The sequence below is a fragment of the Dipodomys merriami genome, unplaced genomic scaffold (genome assembly GCF_024711535.1).
Source record: "Dipodomys merriami isolate MVZ:Mamm:240054 unplaced genomic scaffold, mDipMer1.0.p SCAF_204, whole genome shotgun sequence".
Lineage (NCBI taxonomy): Eukaryota > Metazoa > Chordata > Mammalia > Rodentia > Heteromyidae > Dipodomys > Dipodomys merriami.
The window spans coordinates 1,163,065-1,180,570 of record NW_027203427.1 but is presented as its reverse complement, the minus strand read 5'-3'; the positions used below and the strand labels follow the sequence as shown (position 1 = coordinate 1,180,570).

Sequence of the window (17,506 nt, the reverse complement as noted above, 5' to 3'; positions counted from 1 at the left end):
GATAAATTAAAACAGAACAGACAAAAAGTGGAATGATGTGATCCAATACAGTTGGTTGAGCAGATTGGGAGACCAGACATCATTCCCATCTCCCTTTAAACTCCCTTTCAACACTAGGCAAACTCAGTTTGTAGGAATGCAAGTTAGCATAGCCAGTACGGAGGACAGTAAGGAAGTTACTAAAATACCTAAAAAGAGACATACCAGATGATTTGGCTACCCCACTCCCGGGAAAACATCTGAAATAAAGCCAACAGACAAAAATGATATCTATAAAGGAGTTTCTGCATATATAGATTTATTGTGATACTTTTATCAGTAGAGAAAATTTGAAATTGATCAATTGTCCTAGAATCAATTAGAAAGTAGTGATGAACTGGCCCATATATGTATGTATGTCTGTGTATATGTTTATATATACATATATATGTATATATATACATATATATGTATATATACATATATATGCATATATACACACATATATATGTATATATGTATATACATGTACACAACATATATAAAGAAACATGAAATCCTGTAATCCACAGCAAAATGAATGGAACTGGAGGTTATTCTGTTAAAACAGACAAAACAAAAGGTCTTTCTCATTCAAACAAACTTAAAACAAAATAGAAGTGTAATTATGTGGGTCTAAAAAGGACTCCAGTTCAGGAGGCAGGAGGATGAGCACAGGGGAAAAATAGAAGGACATGATCAATGTACATAATACATGTATAAGGAGAATCTGAATCTTATTAATAGATACTGATAAAATATGTTAATACAATAGATATCAGAGAAGTAATGACTAAAATCTGACGCAATGAATCTATTCTTTGTATTATAAACAATTCCTGATGGTAGCTCATACACCTAATACTAGATATTCTGCAAACTGACATCTCATGATCCTAGTTCAAAGCTGGCCTGGGCAGGAAACTTGGTGAGAGTCTTAGCTCCAATTAACCACCAGAACACCAGAACTGGAACTGTGGCTCAATATGTTGGAGTGATAACCTTGAGCAAAAGATCTCAAGCCCCAAGACTGACAATAACAATAACAAAAAACCATTGCCTCTTAGACTTCTATTGTGTTATTGTTTTATGCATCTCAGGTGTTGACACAATTCACACTCTTCAAGTCTATATTGTCTATATGTGAGCATCTCTGTCAGCATGTGGAGGCACCAGGAGGAGCAGTTGGGGCAGCCCAGACTCTCACTTCTGCTTCCCTGGGAGGTTTTTGTCATGGCTTATATCACTGTGGGAGGATAACCATAATAATGTTGACAGTAATAAGTGGCAACATCTTCAGGCTGCAAGCTGCTGATGGTGAGAGTGAACTCTGTTCCAGATCTACTGCCACTGAACCTGGATGGAACTCCAGATACCAAATTACTACTACCATAAATCAGGAGTTTGGGGGCTTTCCCTAGTTTCTGCTGGTACCAGGCTAAATTGCTATAAATGTTTCCACTGGCTCTGCAAGTGATGGTGGCTGTGCCTCCTACAGATGCAGACAAGGTGGATGGGGACTGGGTCATCTGGATGCCACACCTCGCATCTGGCAGGGGAAACATGAAACAAATATCCACATTATTAACCGAATTATAAGAAAGCTCTCCTGAAGAGTAAAGCATCATCGATCACACTGAGGAATTTTAATGCCCAATATTCTTTATCCTTACCTGGGAGCCAGAGCAGCAGGAGCCCCAGGAGCTGAGCAGGGATCCTCATGTCCATATTGTGTGCTGACTGGGACAGACTGCTACAACGACTATGAGCAGCCTATGAAGAAGTCCTGAGGGCAGTGGGCTGTGCTGCTGGCACATGCAAATCATCAGCATCTGGACAAGGTTAAACACAACTGTAGGGCTGCCACACCTCAGTAGATCTACACAAATTTGAGTCTCAGGAGACTTAGGTCAGGCAACAGACTGTATTGTAGCCACAGATGAGTATCAGCACATTTCTTTCCTGTGGGTGGAGCACACCACTGATCTCATTGAGGATAAAAGTCTCTCTTCTTTTTATTTCTTTATCTGAGACAAGACCTGTCCATTAAAAGGTTAGTTCCAGAAATTTACAGAGGTTTGCATAACACGCATTTGACACATGCCTATATTATCCACAGCAGGAACTTTGGGAATTGCTCTAATTCACTGATAATCTTTATGTGGCAATTTATCACCACTGCTCTCCTGTAATATGATCATTACAGATGAAATAAGCATATGGAGCTATTACATTGATTAGAAAATAGTTAAACTTGTGAATTGTGCAGCACAGCCTTGTTTTTTCCTATAACTCTGAATTTCTTGCATCAGCAGATACATAAAAACAGACATTTTCTTCATTTTAAACCTGACCAGTCTTTTTCACCGTCCTTTGGGTGTGTATAATTTATAATGTCCATTATTGAGGTCTTCATATTCCTTCTGGGTTTTAAACATCTTAACCAAAGCTACTGTGTTTGAATCAGAGATTCTCCTTCAAAAGAAGGATAAACTTGGGTTATGTTGAAGCCTACTGAGTTGCCTAAAGCGACATATGTTCCTTTCACTTGGTGGTCTCTTCTAGTTATGAAGAGAACACTGTGTTTCACACCTGGGTTAAAGATATTGGGCCCAAGTAGAGCAAGTAGAACCATGGAAAGGTTCTACATGGAAAATTCCCACATTGGAATTTTTTTAACAGAATCAAGGAGCCAGCAGTACATGGAAATGTCATTCATATTGAGAGGAGGCAACATGGGGCTTACAAGCAAGAGTAAGGAGAGCTGATTGTCTATGCTGGGGAGAAAGAGCATTGCTGGCTGCACTTAAGGTGCTGAGGTGGAATGAGACACAAGGACATCCATATGGGCCTGTGCAGTTGTCAGGGTCCACAAGTCACTACTGCATGGGATGCAAAGCTGACTCATCTCAGCAGTGTTATGCCAGTCTGAGTAATATATGAGCAAATATGTGAGGTGTGTTATATGCTATGATCATGTAAATGACAGTGACAGCTGGTGTGTCTCATCATCCAAAAAAGTTGATCCTGTGGCTAAATACTTGAGGGAAAGAATTGTAATCTAACTACAGGAGAACTTTGTCTAAGAATGTACTTCAGAATAACCTATTGCTGTGCATGCAGGTGGACAAATCACCATAAATTCACACATATATTTATGTATATGTAAGACTAGATGAATGAATGAGTGGATGGATAGTTTTTTACAGCCTAGAAATAATGATGATCTAGTTCCATTAATAGATAGCACCAAAGCCGGGTGCTGGTGGCTCATGCCTGTAATCCTAGCTACTCAGGAGGCTGAGATCTGAAGATCACCGTTCTACCCAGCCCGGGCAGAAAAGTACTCCAGACTCTTCTCTCTAATAAACCACTCAAAAACGGAAGTGGCGCTGTAGCTCAAGTGGTAGAGCCCTTGCCTTGAGCTGAAGAGCGCAGGGACAGCGCCCAAGCCCAGAGTTCAAGCCCTCTCCCCCCCCCCCCCCGCCCGTGATTGACAAAAAAAAAAAAAAAATAGCACCATCACTAATGTACCTGTAAACTTTCTCCAATAAATGAAACAAGTGACCCTTGTAGAAATAATTGATTTTTTTTTTATCAAAACTAGGAAAGTGTAAGATAATTTTGGACCATTTTGTGCCCAAAACAAAAAAATTCCTGGTGTGTGAGGTAAAGGAAAAAGTTGGAGAGAATCAGCTAGCAAAGGATGCCCACTGGCCAATTTCAAGGGATTTTGAATACTATATAAACAGTAATATACACCATTAAATCAATTGTAAATCCTTGGATTCACCATGATATTTTCATAAGAAATGTGATATTCTAAAATGATCAAAAACTTCTCCATACATTTTCATAAACTGCAAAAGGAAAAGAATTGTTATACAGCAGAGAAATCTGGCAGCCATCACCTAGTCTAAAATTGAAATGAAGATCACCATTAATGATGATTCAAACCAGGGGTCTGTTAAAAGTCACCATAAAAAGAACACAGTGGTACTTCTGGAATTTGCTCACATATATGCACTACTGAATATAACCTGAAGGAAAATTGCACGAATCTAGTTTGAGAGACATTCAGAAACATGGCTGCTGTGCAGTCACTAAGAATGATAAGACCATGATTATATCGTGTTTTTTTTCTTACACAGTAGGATGCAAAATAACATATATTCTTCCATTAGAACTTACTCATCATTTGGCAATATTTCACTGGCAGTAGGCAGAGATTTCAGTTTATAGAAGAATGGAGAAACAAAAGGTAATTCAAGGAGGAAACTCAAACAAAACTTAATCCAAAGGTTCATTTGTTATAGCAAGATAAGATTTTTTCCTACCTCTCTCCTCTGTCCTCCTTTTTCCTTCTTCTGTAATTAGGAGACGGTTTTGCCTTGTTTACAAATTGTAGCACTGTGTATACTCCTTGCCACACACAGGCTTCTTCCTACTACTAGGATCTCAGTTTCTCTCCATGAGGTCAAGACAGGTAAGATCAACTTGGCCAAATGCAGAAGACAATCACTGCCCAGGGAATGTCTTCTCAAACAGGCCAATCAGCTGTCCTGCAATGGGATTAATTTAAACATCCTTAAAAGCAAACTGCCTACAAACAATAATAGTTGTTTGTAGTAAGAGCTCTGAACTGCATAACAGATGCATTGGAAGAGCAAACATATATGCCCATTCTTTCATCTATGACCAAGGCCATAAGTTATAGATTAAAGAAGGAAAGGAAGTTACATTTTGAAGGAAGTATCTTTATGAATCTTAGGAATATAATTGATCAAACATAATTTCTCTCCCTTTGCCTGTGAACAAACCACTTAAAATGAAGATTGGTTCTCTTCATTAACAGAGATATTAAAAATGGTCTAAGATGCTCTGTTACAATGGAATCAAGGTTTGTTTTGAATAGAGAGTCAGAGTCTGGTTCATGTTCCTCATCTGTGTGTTTGCTGATTTCTAATTGCAGGGACATGATGGCATGAAAAATTAATATCCTTATTCAGAAAATGAGTTAGTTAAATCGGCTTAAGTGAGATCACACAGGATATATTTAATGAACCACAGATGTTCAATTTTAACTTATTTCTTCTTCCTCTCATTCTAATCATGCTAAGAGTTGAAGAGACAAAATGTGTTCACAGATGCCCAATTCCAACTTCCCTTGAGTAATAGTGTTGCTAGAGAGAGTGGCGAAAGGGGAGCAGGTGGGGTGGGGTGGCTGGAGTCTCAGGAAACAGGAAAGCATGAGAAGTATGTGTTCATTGTCTTGCCTTTGCATTAAAATGAGGGTTCTGTAAGATCAGAGGTTTGTGTCTACAAGTGCTCATGGTACTGTTTCTAAAAGTGGTTCTTTATAGTTTGTGTAAGGAAATGTAAGAGAGCTCAAGAACTGAAGTTATTTCAGCTTTTACCCCTAGAGGGAGCTGTGGCACCTGTGACAGAGAGATTGGTTAGCATTTGAGATGTCATTGGAGGAACTAGTCCTGAGGTAAAGCAATGAGAGGGATTCCTAAGTGAGAACTCATTTTTGCAGATGGTGTTTGCACTGATGGAAATCTAATTAGTCTCTTTGGATGATCAGGATGTGTTAGCTAAGAATTCAAACATATGAGGTTATTGTGTTTTCTTTTCTCTGATTCCCATGTGGTCTTTCATATTGCTATTGGGACCTTATTTGTTCCATTATTTTCTTCATATATTCCTTTTTAGGTGTTTGATCAAAGATCAGAAGCTTCAATGATATTTAAACATTCCTAGCATTAGTAATCCATAAAATAACTACTTTGAAGTCTATTTAGCATTTGGTGGTTGGTTACTGTTGTCATTGATCTTTTTTAAACTTTTCATTTCCAATTTATTGTTTGAATCTCTAATGGCTTACCTTTATCTACACAGCATGACAAATGCCAGTGATGGGTCAGGTTTCCTACACTACAAGTCCATCCTGCTTCTTCCATACTCCCTGGTGTGTGGATTGAGAGTGCATTCAATGTGCAGCCAGGTCACCTCCCTTCCTTTTGCTCAAGCCCTCTCTTGTGTCTCTGTCACTCACACAAGGAGTGAGGTTTCAGAGAAGAGTATTGAGGGGAGGCCTAGGAGGGATGGGGAGAATGATGAAAGTGTGTCATACTTATAACTGTACTTGTACTTACAAACTGATGGGTTGAATGGTAACCACTTTGTACAACTACTTAAAGACAATAAATGTATAAGTAAAATTTTAAAAAAAAATTGCAGAACACCAGAATCAAATACTATGGGGGAAGAACATACAAAGAAATAAACAAAAAATGATCACATAGTATATTATAAATACATTAAAAAGAACAGCAAGAAAGATAAAATGTCTTGTGTCCCTATCTTGGGGTTCATGTCACTTAACATCAGCTTATATGGTCATAGATACAGAGCTTTTGACCTCTTCTGTTTGTCCTAGGCATAGACTAGTTATTGCAGATAAGGGAAACCATATAACCTATGATTCTTTGGGTTTAACTTATACCACTTAATATAAATTTTCCAGGTCTTTCCATTTCCTAACAAAGGGGTTGATGACATATTTTTATGGAGGCATAGATTTCCTTTTCTTAATCCATTCATCTACTGAGGGGCATGTGTGTTGGTTCCATAGCTTAGCTATTGTGAATAATGCAGTGATAAACATAGTTGTTCTGGTAGTATGGTCTTGTTTGTGATTGTTTGGGTATATGCCTAAAAGTGGGATTGGTCAGTGATAGGGGAGCTCTAGTGGAGTCTTTTGAGTAACCCCCATAGTGCTTTCCAAAGTGGTTGAACAAATTTACATTCCCACCAACAGTGAAATATGGTTTCCTTTTTGCCACATCCCCTCCAACATCTGTTGTTATTAGAGTTCTTGTTTATAGCCATTCTAACTGGGGTGAGGTGGTATCTCAATGTTGTTTTGATTTGCATTTCTTTTATGTCTAGAGAAGTTTAGCATTTCTTCATGTGTCTATTGGCCATTCTTATTTCCTCTTCAGAGAAGTGTCTCTTTAAGTCTTTAGCCCACTTATTAATCAGGCTGTTGTTTCTTTGAGCATCCATTGTTGGGGATTTAATTTTTTGAATTCTAAGTATATTCTAGATATGAGGCCCTTGTCCATTGTATGGCTAGTGAAGATCTTCTCCCAATCTGTGAGCTTTCTATTGATCTTGCTTGCTATGTCCTTTTCCATGCAGAAGCTCTGCAGTTTCATGCAATCTCTTTTGTCCAAACTTTCTTTGATTTGTTGTATTTCTGGGTCTTTATTAAGAAAATTTCGGCCTGCGCTAAGGAGCCCTAGAGTTTCTCCTATTCTTTCCTGTAATATTTTCAAAATGTCTCTTTTTATATTGAGTTCTGGGATCCATTTGGATTTGATTCTGGATCTGCCTTTAGTTTAGGAAAAGGTTTTTAAAGATCTCTTTGGTGAAGAAAAAAAATCCCTTGACAACAAGAAATTGATAAATGTTTAGGTTGATGAACTAATTTGTTAGTTACATTGTTTAGATGATTGGACAATACATGTACATACCAAAACCTACTGTACTTCAAATATATTATAATGTGTCAAGCACAAGTTGTTTAAAAAATTAATGACAATTTTTTCTTTACAATGTTGTTTTTCAAAAATCTTTTGTAAAGACTATATTGTCCTGCTTTTAAAAGGTTACTTTGACATATGTAGAAAGGCTTCTTCTTATCTTTACTAGCCATACAACGGACAAGGGTCTCATATCTAAAATATACTTGGAACTCAAAAAATTAAACCACCCAACAACAAATCCTCAAAGAAACAACTGCCCAATAAATAAGTGGGCGAAAGACTTAAAGAGAAGCTTCTCTGAAGAAGAAAGAAGGATGGCCAATAGACACATGAAGAAATGTTCAACATCCCTAGCCATAAAAGAAATGCAAATCAAAACAACATTGAGATATCACCTCACTCCAGTTAGAACAGCAAAAATCAAGAACTCTAATAACAACAGATGCTGGAGGGGATGTGGACAGAAAGGAACCCTACTTCATTGTTGGTGGGAATGTAAACTTGTTCAACCACTTTGGAAAGCAGTATGGAGGTTCCTCAAAAGACTTCACATAGATCTCCCCTATGATCCAGCAATCCCACTTTTGGGCATTTACCCAAATGTTTACAAACAAGACCACACTAAAGCTACCAGCACAACTATGTTTATTGCAGCATTATTTACCATAGCTAAGATATGGAACCAACCCAGATGCCCCTCAGTAGATGAATGGATCAAGAAAATGTGGTATATATACACAATGGAATTCTATGCCTCCATCAGAAAGAATGACATTTCCCCATTTGTTAGGAAATGGAAAGGTTTGGAAAAAATTATATTAACTGAAGTAAGCCAGGCCCAAAGAAGCATAGGTCCCATGGTTTCCCTTATTTGCAATATCTAGTATAGGTATGAGTCAAGCGGAAAAGGTCAGATAATGTGATGTTAGGAAAATGAACCCTTAAATATGTATTTTAATGTTTTTGTTTCTTTCATGCATGTATTTCTAATGCATTTATAAGATTATTTCTTTGTTGCTTTGTATGTCCCTCCCCCACAGTGTAACCCCCGTTTTCACTATATTTGATGTCAGTATAACATGTGGAGTAGATGGGGACAAACAAGTCGTTTAAGGATTCAGGTGGACCTGTTGCAACAATGAGAAGTACAAAATGTCATGTCAAAACCAGCTTTACAACGCCGGTGTGGGGGGGGGAGGGGGGTATAATTGGGTGGGGGGAGGGGGGTAAAATTGGGTGGGGGGAGGGGGGAGGCGGGGAAGGGAAGTGAAGGGTAAACAAAGGAGGAGGCTGCAATGCTTGGTAAGAAATGTATGCATTATCCTGCCCATGTAATTGTAGCCCCTTTGTACAGTATGTTCTCAAATAAAATAAAATACAATTTAAAAAAAAAAAAAAAGAAAGGCTTCTTCTTTATTGAATGACTACAAATTTTTGCACAACCTGGACTACACATAAGCACAGATGTGAGTTTTTTGTATGTCAGAAGAGGCAATGTCAGATATGTGCTGCTTGCCTGAGAAGGAACACAGAGAGTTAGGGTGTGCAGATGCCACCAGGACCTTCCTTCCAGTACTTTCTAGTCACCTTAAAAGACTGACTCCACCTGAGAAGCTCTGTCAGCAGGTGGAGGCTCATGAAGAGCAGCTAGGACAGCCCAGTCTCTCACTTCTGCCTCCCTGTGAGGTTTTTGTTATGGCTTGTATCACTGTTGGAGGTCTACTATAATCTTGTTGGCAGTACAAAGTGGCAATATCTTCAGGCTGCAGGCTGCTGATGGTGTGTGAACTCTGTTCCAGATCAACTCCCATTGAACCTTGATGGAACCCCAGAGGCCAATCTATTAGCAAAATAGATCAGAAGCTTTGTAGTATTCTCTGGTCTCTGCTAATACCAATTTAACTCATTGCTAATGTGCTGACTGGCCCTGAAAGTGAGGACAAACAAACTTATAAGCAGTGTTGGTTACAATGAACTGGGTGAATCTATGCATTTTCTTTTTTTTAATTCTTTTTTTTATTGTGAAAATACTGTACAGAGGGGTTACAATTACATGGGCAAGACAGTGAGTACATTTTTTATCAAGCATTGTAGCCTCCTCCTTTGTTTACCCTACCAATCTGCAGCAGGAGACCCAGGACCTGAGAAGATGCCTTCCTGACCATGCTGTATGCTGATTGGGAGGATTGATTTCTGCATAAGGTGTGAGCTGCCTTCCAAGAAGTGCTCCAGGCAGTGGGCTATGCTCTGGACAAGGGCAAATCAGGGTCTGGGAGGGAGGAGCACAGCTGCAAGGCTAGTTGACTTTTGTATCTCAGCACAGACCTGTATTCTTCAAGGTGCCCTAGACATGACCAGGGTAGCACAGCTTTGCTTGCAGAAGATGTTTTTCCATGGAGTCCAGAGAACCAACTGAATTCATATCCTATAAATAGAGTGAATTGTGATTTAATTGTTGCTTATGACTAGCTTTTCATACTAACTTTTTATCTAAGCCAATCTTTTCAGTGAAAAATAGATCCAGAAATGTATAATTCATTATTTTCATTAGATTTATTTAAATTATTTCTATAAACTTTTTAATTGGTAACTATGAACACAATTATCCATTTGCCCAGAGATGGAACAAAATTTAAAACTCATGATAGCTAGCAAGCTAGATAGTTATTCAGCTAACAAGGTAGATGGATGATGGATGGATGGATAGATAGTAAGACAGACAGATAGATAGATTAAAATATGATGATAGAAACCCAAATATTTTCAATTGAATAACAATGAAAACTATAACAATATAGTATGTGAACTATAATGTCATGGTCTGCAATTTACAATTTACCAAGTGTATATCTGCTATCAACTCCATATAAATGACTTGCTGTTTTCCAATCCTGAATGTGCCTTCCTACCACCAAGGTCTAGGACAGTTAACATCAGATATTTGCTCTGTTAGCCCAGAAGCCTCCTCTCTCATGGCTTGGCCTGCTTTTTCCCTGTCAACACTAGGCCCATGTAATAAAGGCAGTAAATGATTAGCCCCAACCCTCTTTCCCCCAAGAAAGCGATCCTTTTGAATAGCTATAACCATAGAAGGCAGCAAAATCTCCTAGACCTCATAGGTTCTATGGTCTCCTGAGAACATTTTTTGCTATCTTTTTATCTAAGCAAATCTTACAGGAAAAGACAGCTCCGGATATGTGTAAGTAATTATTTTTTTTTACCAGATAACCTGATTCATTAGCCTGTTTTCTTTAAAAACAAACTTTATTTAGTGATGATGAATAGAATTACCCAGAGATATAATGAGACTTAAGACTGAAGATAGATGGAGAGATAGAAAATTGATTAGAGAGAAACCTGAAATATTTCAATGAATGATGAAGACATATGTGAAAATATACTTTGTGAAATATATTGTTATGTTCTGCAAAGTACAGACTACCTATTGGGTATCTGCTATCAGCTCCACATAAGCCATTTGTTGTCCTCCACTCCTGAATGCACTTTTCCATAACAAGGCTTTAGGACAGTTAATATCAGATTTTGGCTCTCTGTATTCTGAAAGGACATAGATTCATGAACAGCTTTGTGATCATTCCACCGTGTCTGAGCTAGAAGTCTCCTACACCTTTGGATGACATTCATGTTTCTGTCCTTTCATATTGTTCCCATTCAGAAACAGATATTCTTTATCCTACAAACTGAAGTCAACTCAGATTACTCTGCTCTATGAACATGTGCATTACTATGTTACCCATCTCTTTTAGTGTCAAAGTGAAGAAATCTTTCGTGACTTAACTACTGTCTGGGCTTGGAACCCAGACAAGCAGAATCCCAAAACCCTACTTGCAATAAATGACCTTAAGCAAAAAGATCTGGATATGTTGCAGCAATCGAAGAGTACTTGTGAAGTCTTGAGTACAATCCTCAGTAGCACAGAAAAAAAAACACAAAAAGAAAGACCAGCATCTTAAACTAATACCATACATTTTCATATGCAGAATTCCCTGGTGCTGACAGGACTTCTATGTGGCTGCCCTGCAGAACACTGAGATGACCCCCATATTATATCTGAGCTAAGGCTGAAGAACCATGAACACTCAGATCCCAATGTTATGATGTCATTTATAAATGTGAAAATTTCCCAACCCAGTGACTACTCAAGCTGTAGAAGTAAATGCATCATTATGGTACTGGCAAGTGTTAAGTGTATTATTCTTTCTTTGAGGACAGTAACTTCACACATTTCCAATCTAATTGTCTGTTAATACAAACGTATTAGCATATGGACAGGCACTACTAACATTTCGATGTGCCTTTTCCACAAAGTCTGTGTAAGAAGGATTTTCCTCAGTGGAACCCTGTGTGTCTATGCTAAGAGCTAGAAGACCCCAAATGTCAGTGACTTGGGGAAAGTGCTTAGATCACTGAAGGTGCTGCCTTTGGGAGGGTTAAAGGAGTAAGTCAGATCTTTTAAGAGTCAATTGCTATGACATGAAGACAACCAAATAATCAGCCTCTTCAACCTGTGGCTTTCTAATAACACACCATGTCCTGATACAGACATGACAGCCCTCACCTGAGAACAGACAAATAAGGACACTGCACCTAGGACTTTCTAAATCTAAAAGTGTGGATTAAACAAAACTGTTCTTTGTACAGTGCTCAGGTACTTTGTTTTAACAAGTAGAATGAGCTAATGAAGGTATGTGTATGTGTATGGGCATCTGCATGTATATGCAGATGCACATGCATATGTGTTTAACATGTGGGTTAAATAGACATATTCTTTAAAGTGGCTAATAGAGAAGTAAGGAGAATCTCTTACCCTTGATACTCATCCTGTAAACACAGCTGATTTTTTTTCTGCCAGTCCTCATGCTGGAATGCAGGGCCTAGGCACTTTCCTTGCACTATGTATACTCAAGACTAATGCTCTACCACTTGAGTCAGAGCTCTACTTCCAGATCTTTTTGGTTAATTAGAAATAAGAGTCTTCATTTCCTGTCTGGGTTGGCTTTGAACCACAATCTTCAAATCTCAGTCTCCTGAGTAGCTGTAATTACAGTTGTGAGCCACCAGGCCCTGGCTTGCACAAGGCTTCTTAGACCTAACAAGGAACACTTGTTATATTGCTGTACTGAATATTCACATTCAGTAGATCTGAAATGGTTTATAATTTTGCCTTTGTCACATGGTCTTCATGATGTTGTTGATTTGAATTCTATACACACTGTGAAGAGAAAGAAATAATACTGCATCCCTATTTAGTTGAGTTTCCTTTTTATATTGTTAAGAAAGATTTTCATTTGTTTATGAAGAGATTCTTACATATTTCATGCAAAAATTTCATTTGCCATTGACCTGTGACTTAATGAAACTTTCCAGTGTTGCTTGCAATATGTTGATGATTCTTAGAATCAATATGGAAATGTTCTTGGGTAATGAAATCCTCATCAAATCCTTGAGTATTGAGTCATATGACCACAAAGGGTGGCCAGCTCTCAACTTCTATTACACAGTTTCTACAGGAAGTGTATTTCCCAGAATCCTTTTCCCTCTCTGGTTTCCTGTGGATATGCTAAATGAGGGCCTTACATAGGATTCTAGGCCCTAAGATGACTCAGTCATATCCATCCCCAGATATACAGGAGGAAATAGTTGAGAGCTGTAGACAACTGAGGATTCATACATTTTTACATATTTTAATGTATTCGATATGTTTTATATTTTATTGTACAAATACTGTACAGAGGGTTACAGTTACATGAATAAGGTAATGAGTACATTTCCTATCCAGCATTGTTACCTCCTCCTTTGTTTTGCTCCTACCATCCTTTCCCTCCCCACCTCCCAACTCCTCCCTCTCCCCCAAGCTGTAAAATTTGTTTCCAAGATAGTGTCTTGCACATCTCATTATTACAATGGGTCAGCCTGTATTATATGTTTTTATACATTATGTGTGTCTAAGTATCTTTTTTCTGTTAACATATACATGTGAATATCTATCAATAATTTCATATATGTAAGCCCATTTCTAATTCCTCTGATATTTATTGATGTTCATGGGTCAGTTGCAAATTGTTTCTTTTTCAGAAGATGCTTTGGTAGATGCAACTGCATTACTTTTATTTACACAATCTCATATTTCTCTGTATTCTATCACTTCATATTTATTTTATAAATACTTTTATTATGCAATCAGGTCTCATAAAAATGCATCCTCTCTGTTTGTTCATGTTTCAGTCATCATTTCAACAATAATAAAGTGTAACGAACTCCTCAAAATCTAGGGGCTGGTAACACAAATCATTTATGTTAGTGCAAAGACAAATTCACAATTGCACTGATGTGCCCAATCCAGGCAGGGCTCAGCTTCTTCATTTTGTTGCAGATACCTGGTCTTGTCTCCATTGTGTGGAATTTTTTGAGCTGGAACAGAGACATAAGAGGAAATGATCACTTAGGATTATATACATTCTGTTGTAGTCAAGCTATTGTAACAAATTTTTGTCCAAATATCCCCAGAACAGGACCATGAATTTTTATCAAATTGCTAATAAACATTTATTCCATTATACTTTCAAAGGACTGGATCTTATAACTGAGAAATAATCATGAATTTGCAGTTTGGCATCCAAGAACAAAAATTCGTTTTTCTTAATTAGACAAAGATGTAGTTGTGTTGCTACCATTTTTTTTTTCTTAAAAGGTCTTCGTTGAGGTAAGAATCTCCTAAAGCTTAGATTCCAAAACACCCCATGGAAACCTGTTAACTTGTTGAAATGCAGAGCATCATTCCTTGAAGTAAGGTGAATCAGCTGTTTTGCATTTGCATTTGTAACCAGTGCAGAGAGATGATAAGAATATTTCTGGTTTCATGAAAAGAATGAGTAGAAATGCTTAATTATATGTATTTAGGTAAACAAATATTCCTCCATTATATTCCATATGTGTGTTTGCCTGTGCATGTGCTTTTCTAGAAAGGTATTTCAGTGTTAAATTGACAACAAATATTTAATGCAATTTCTCCTTTTGTAATTGCCATTACTACAATGAAATTTTGTTGATATGATAATAGACTCAATAATAATATCTGGAAATAACTCCACATGAGCTCCAGTCACAAGTGTTAGATAGGAAGTAATAATAACAGCTGACTTGTCAATCATACAGCAATAGCAGTGTGCAGAGTCCCAGTGAAACTTTATTTTTCTTTTCTGATGAGTCACAGACTTGTGAGGAGACAATGAGGAGCCCAGGTGAGAATTAGAAATCTGATGGGAACTTCTGTTAAAATTCCTGAGCAGAGAGGAGAACTGAGATTCAACTCTGACATTTCTGGCTGGTCTTCCACAAAATGCTACAATTGTGGGTAAACATTGCATTAATTGTTCCTGTTAAGATGTTTCCACAAGGGCTGGAAAGGTGGCTCAGTGGTAGACTGCTTGCCTTGCATGCATAAGGCCCTGGGTTCGATTCCTCAGCACCACATAAACAAAAAGAAAAAAAAGCCGAAGTGTCGCTGTGGCTCAAGTGGTAGAGCACTAGCCTTGAACTGAAGATCTGAGGGACAGCACCCAGGCTCAGAGTTCAGGCCCCACGACCGGACCAAAAAAAAAATGTTTCCATAAGTAACTTAAAGCTATTCCATAAGTTCATATACATTCCAGACCTACACTTCTTCTATGAATGATACCTTGATGAAATCAGAGCATTTCCAACTTCCTGCCACTTTTCCCCAGATGAATTGGAGAGCATCATGGCAAAACAATTTATAGCATCTGAAGCAGATGCACACTGGACACTGGTGGAGACTTGAGAATTCCCCAAGTACTAGCTTGTGAGATGTCATAGTTCCTGGTGTCTAAGGTGATAGAAGTGGCTCCAAGACAAACAAGATGAATGATGCCCTCCTGAAATTTTTTTTAAATATAAAGCCACAGAGGTAGACCAGGTTAGATTGTGAATATAGCATTCATTGAAAAAGGGTTCAGTCTCAGACTTCTGGGACCTATGAACCATATTACAGGGTTTCACCACACACCATTCTCTTAAGTAGAGCCAGAGCCACAGGACATACAAGGCAGACATTACTGTGCTTTGTGCAATTTTGTATGTTCCCCAGGTTGATCCAGCCCAGAGACACTGATAAAACTCTGGTGATGGCTTGATGGTCAGGCAGGGTTTGATGAACACACAGAGCAGAAGCTAGAAAAGGCACAACTGGGCTTCCAGGTTCTGAACAGAACGCATAGCAAAAGATGTAGGCTACCGTGTGCTGAAAGGTAGTATTATAAATTTCATCACAGAGAGAGAATAATCATCACAGAAGACATTTGGTTTTTAGAGTAAAGGTTGGCTATAATATTACTGAAGAGAAAATTGAATTTTCAATAAATACCTAATGCTTCATCTGGTCTTTATATTCAGGTAATTATTCTGGTTGTTATAGATTGCATTTTGTTGTATTGTCATATATTCTTCATCTTTACTCAGAGTGACTCTTCTATTGACCTCAATATCTTCCTCCTAGGCAGACTCACACAATCTGCTGGGCTGCTCCCCAGACCAGCCAGCAGCTGGGTGAGGGCAGCTCACCCAGCCAGATGGGAGGTTTTTGTTCAAGGCTGTATCACTGTGGGAGGAACATGTGTACCTTGAAAACAGTAATAAACTCCAACATCTTCAGCTTCCACCCTGCTGATTGTCAGTGTGAAATCTGTGCCTGACCCACTGCCACTGAATCTGTCTGGGACCCCAGATCCTCTTTTGGAAACCAAGTAGATCAGGCGATGTAAAGACTGGCCTGGCTTCTGTAGGAACCAGTACAAATAGGTGTTCCCATCGCTATACAGAAGGCTCTGACTAGACCTGCAGGAGATGGAGGCTGGCTCTCCCAGGGTGACAAGCAGGGAAAGTGGAGTCTGGGTCATCACAACATCTCCATTGGATCCTGAAATTAGAATAAGGCAGAGTGCACGATTATATATAAATATAGAGAGCCATGCATACATTACTTTTACTTCACCCAAGCACAGGTTCTTACTCTTTCTGGAGTGTTCCTCACTCTCTCAGACCTAAACCTCATTGCCCTACTATGAACATCTAACACATGGCTAAATTACAACTGGTAATTCTTGCCACCCACTCTCATTACTCCCTTTACACTTACCAGGGATCCAGAGCATTAATAGCCACAGGAGCTGAGAGACAGACTTCATTTTTAAGAAGTGAAATCAAGAGTCTTGACAGGTCAAGGCAAGTTCAGAGCTGAGCCTTTATTTCAGACTTAGAAATTAAAGTCCTCCTTAGGGAGCAATATGCAAATAGCCAGGAGGATGTAACAGTGTAAGTAAAGAAAAAGGAAGGGTGTCTAATGGCCATCTTTTTTCCTCTTCAAAGAAGTTTCTCTGTAAGATTTTAGCCCACTTATTTATTGGGCAGTTGTTGCTTTGAGGATTTGCTGTTGGGAGATTTAATTTTGTGATTTCTAAGTATATTTTAGATATGAGACCCTTGTCTGTTGTATGGCTAGTGAGGTCCTTCTCCCAATCCATGGGATTTCTATTGATCTTGCTAGCTATGTCCTTTGCCATGCAGAAGCTCTGCAATTTCATGCAATCCCATTTGTCCAAACATTCTTTGATTTGGTGTGTTTCTGGGTTTCTATTAAGAAACCCAAGGAGACCTAGTGCTTCTCCTATTCCATCCTGTAATGTTTTCAGGGTGCTGACTCTAAGGCCTTTGATCCATTTGGAGTTTATTCTGGTGCAGGGTGATATATAAGGATCTAGCTTTAGTCTTCTACAAGTGATGAACCAATTTTGCCAGCACCATTTAGTGAAGAGACTGTCTTCCATTCTATGTTTCATCGAAGATTAGATGGCTATAGGTCTGTGGGATCATTTCAGTGTTTTCATGAAGAAATGCTC

The 17,506-nt window shown here is 38.5% G+C and overlaps 2 gene segments (V, D, J or C); both read right to left on the bottom strand.

Annotated features, from left to right (window-relative positions):
- Positions 1 to 1,256: 1,256 nt before the first annotated feature.
- On the bottom strand, positions 1,257 to 1,756 carry LOC138833336 (immunoglobulin kappa variable 1D-13-like). The segment is given in 2 exon segments: positions 1,257 to 1,567; positions 1,692 to 1,756. Coding segments are annotated over 2 exon segments (366 nt in total).
- A 9,257-nt stretch (positions 1,757 to 11,013) lies between these two features.
- LOC138833371 (immunoglobulin kappa variable 2-30-like) lies at positions 11,014 to 16,795 on the bottom strand. The segment is given in 3 exon segments: positions 11,014 to 11,129; positions 16,231 to 16,527; positions 16,747 to 16,795. Coding segments are annotated over 3 exon segments (462 nt in total).
- Positions 16,796 to 17,506: the final 711 nt, after the last annotated feature.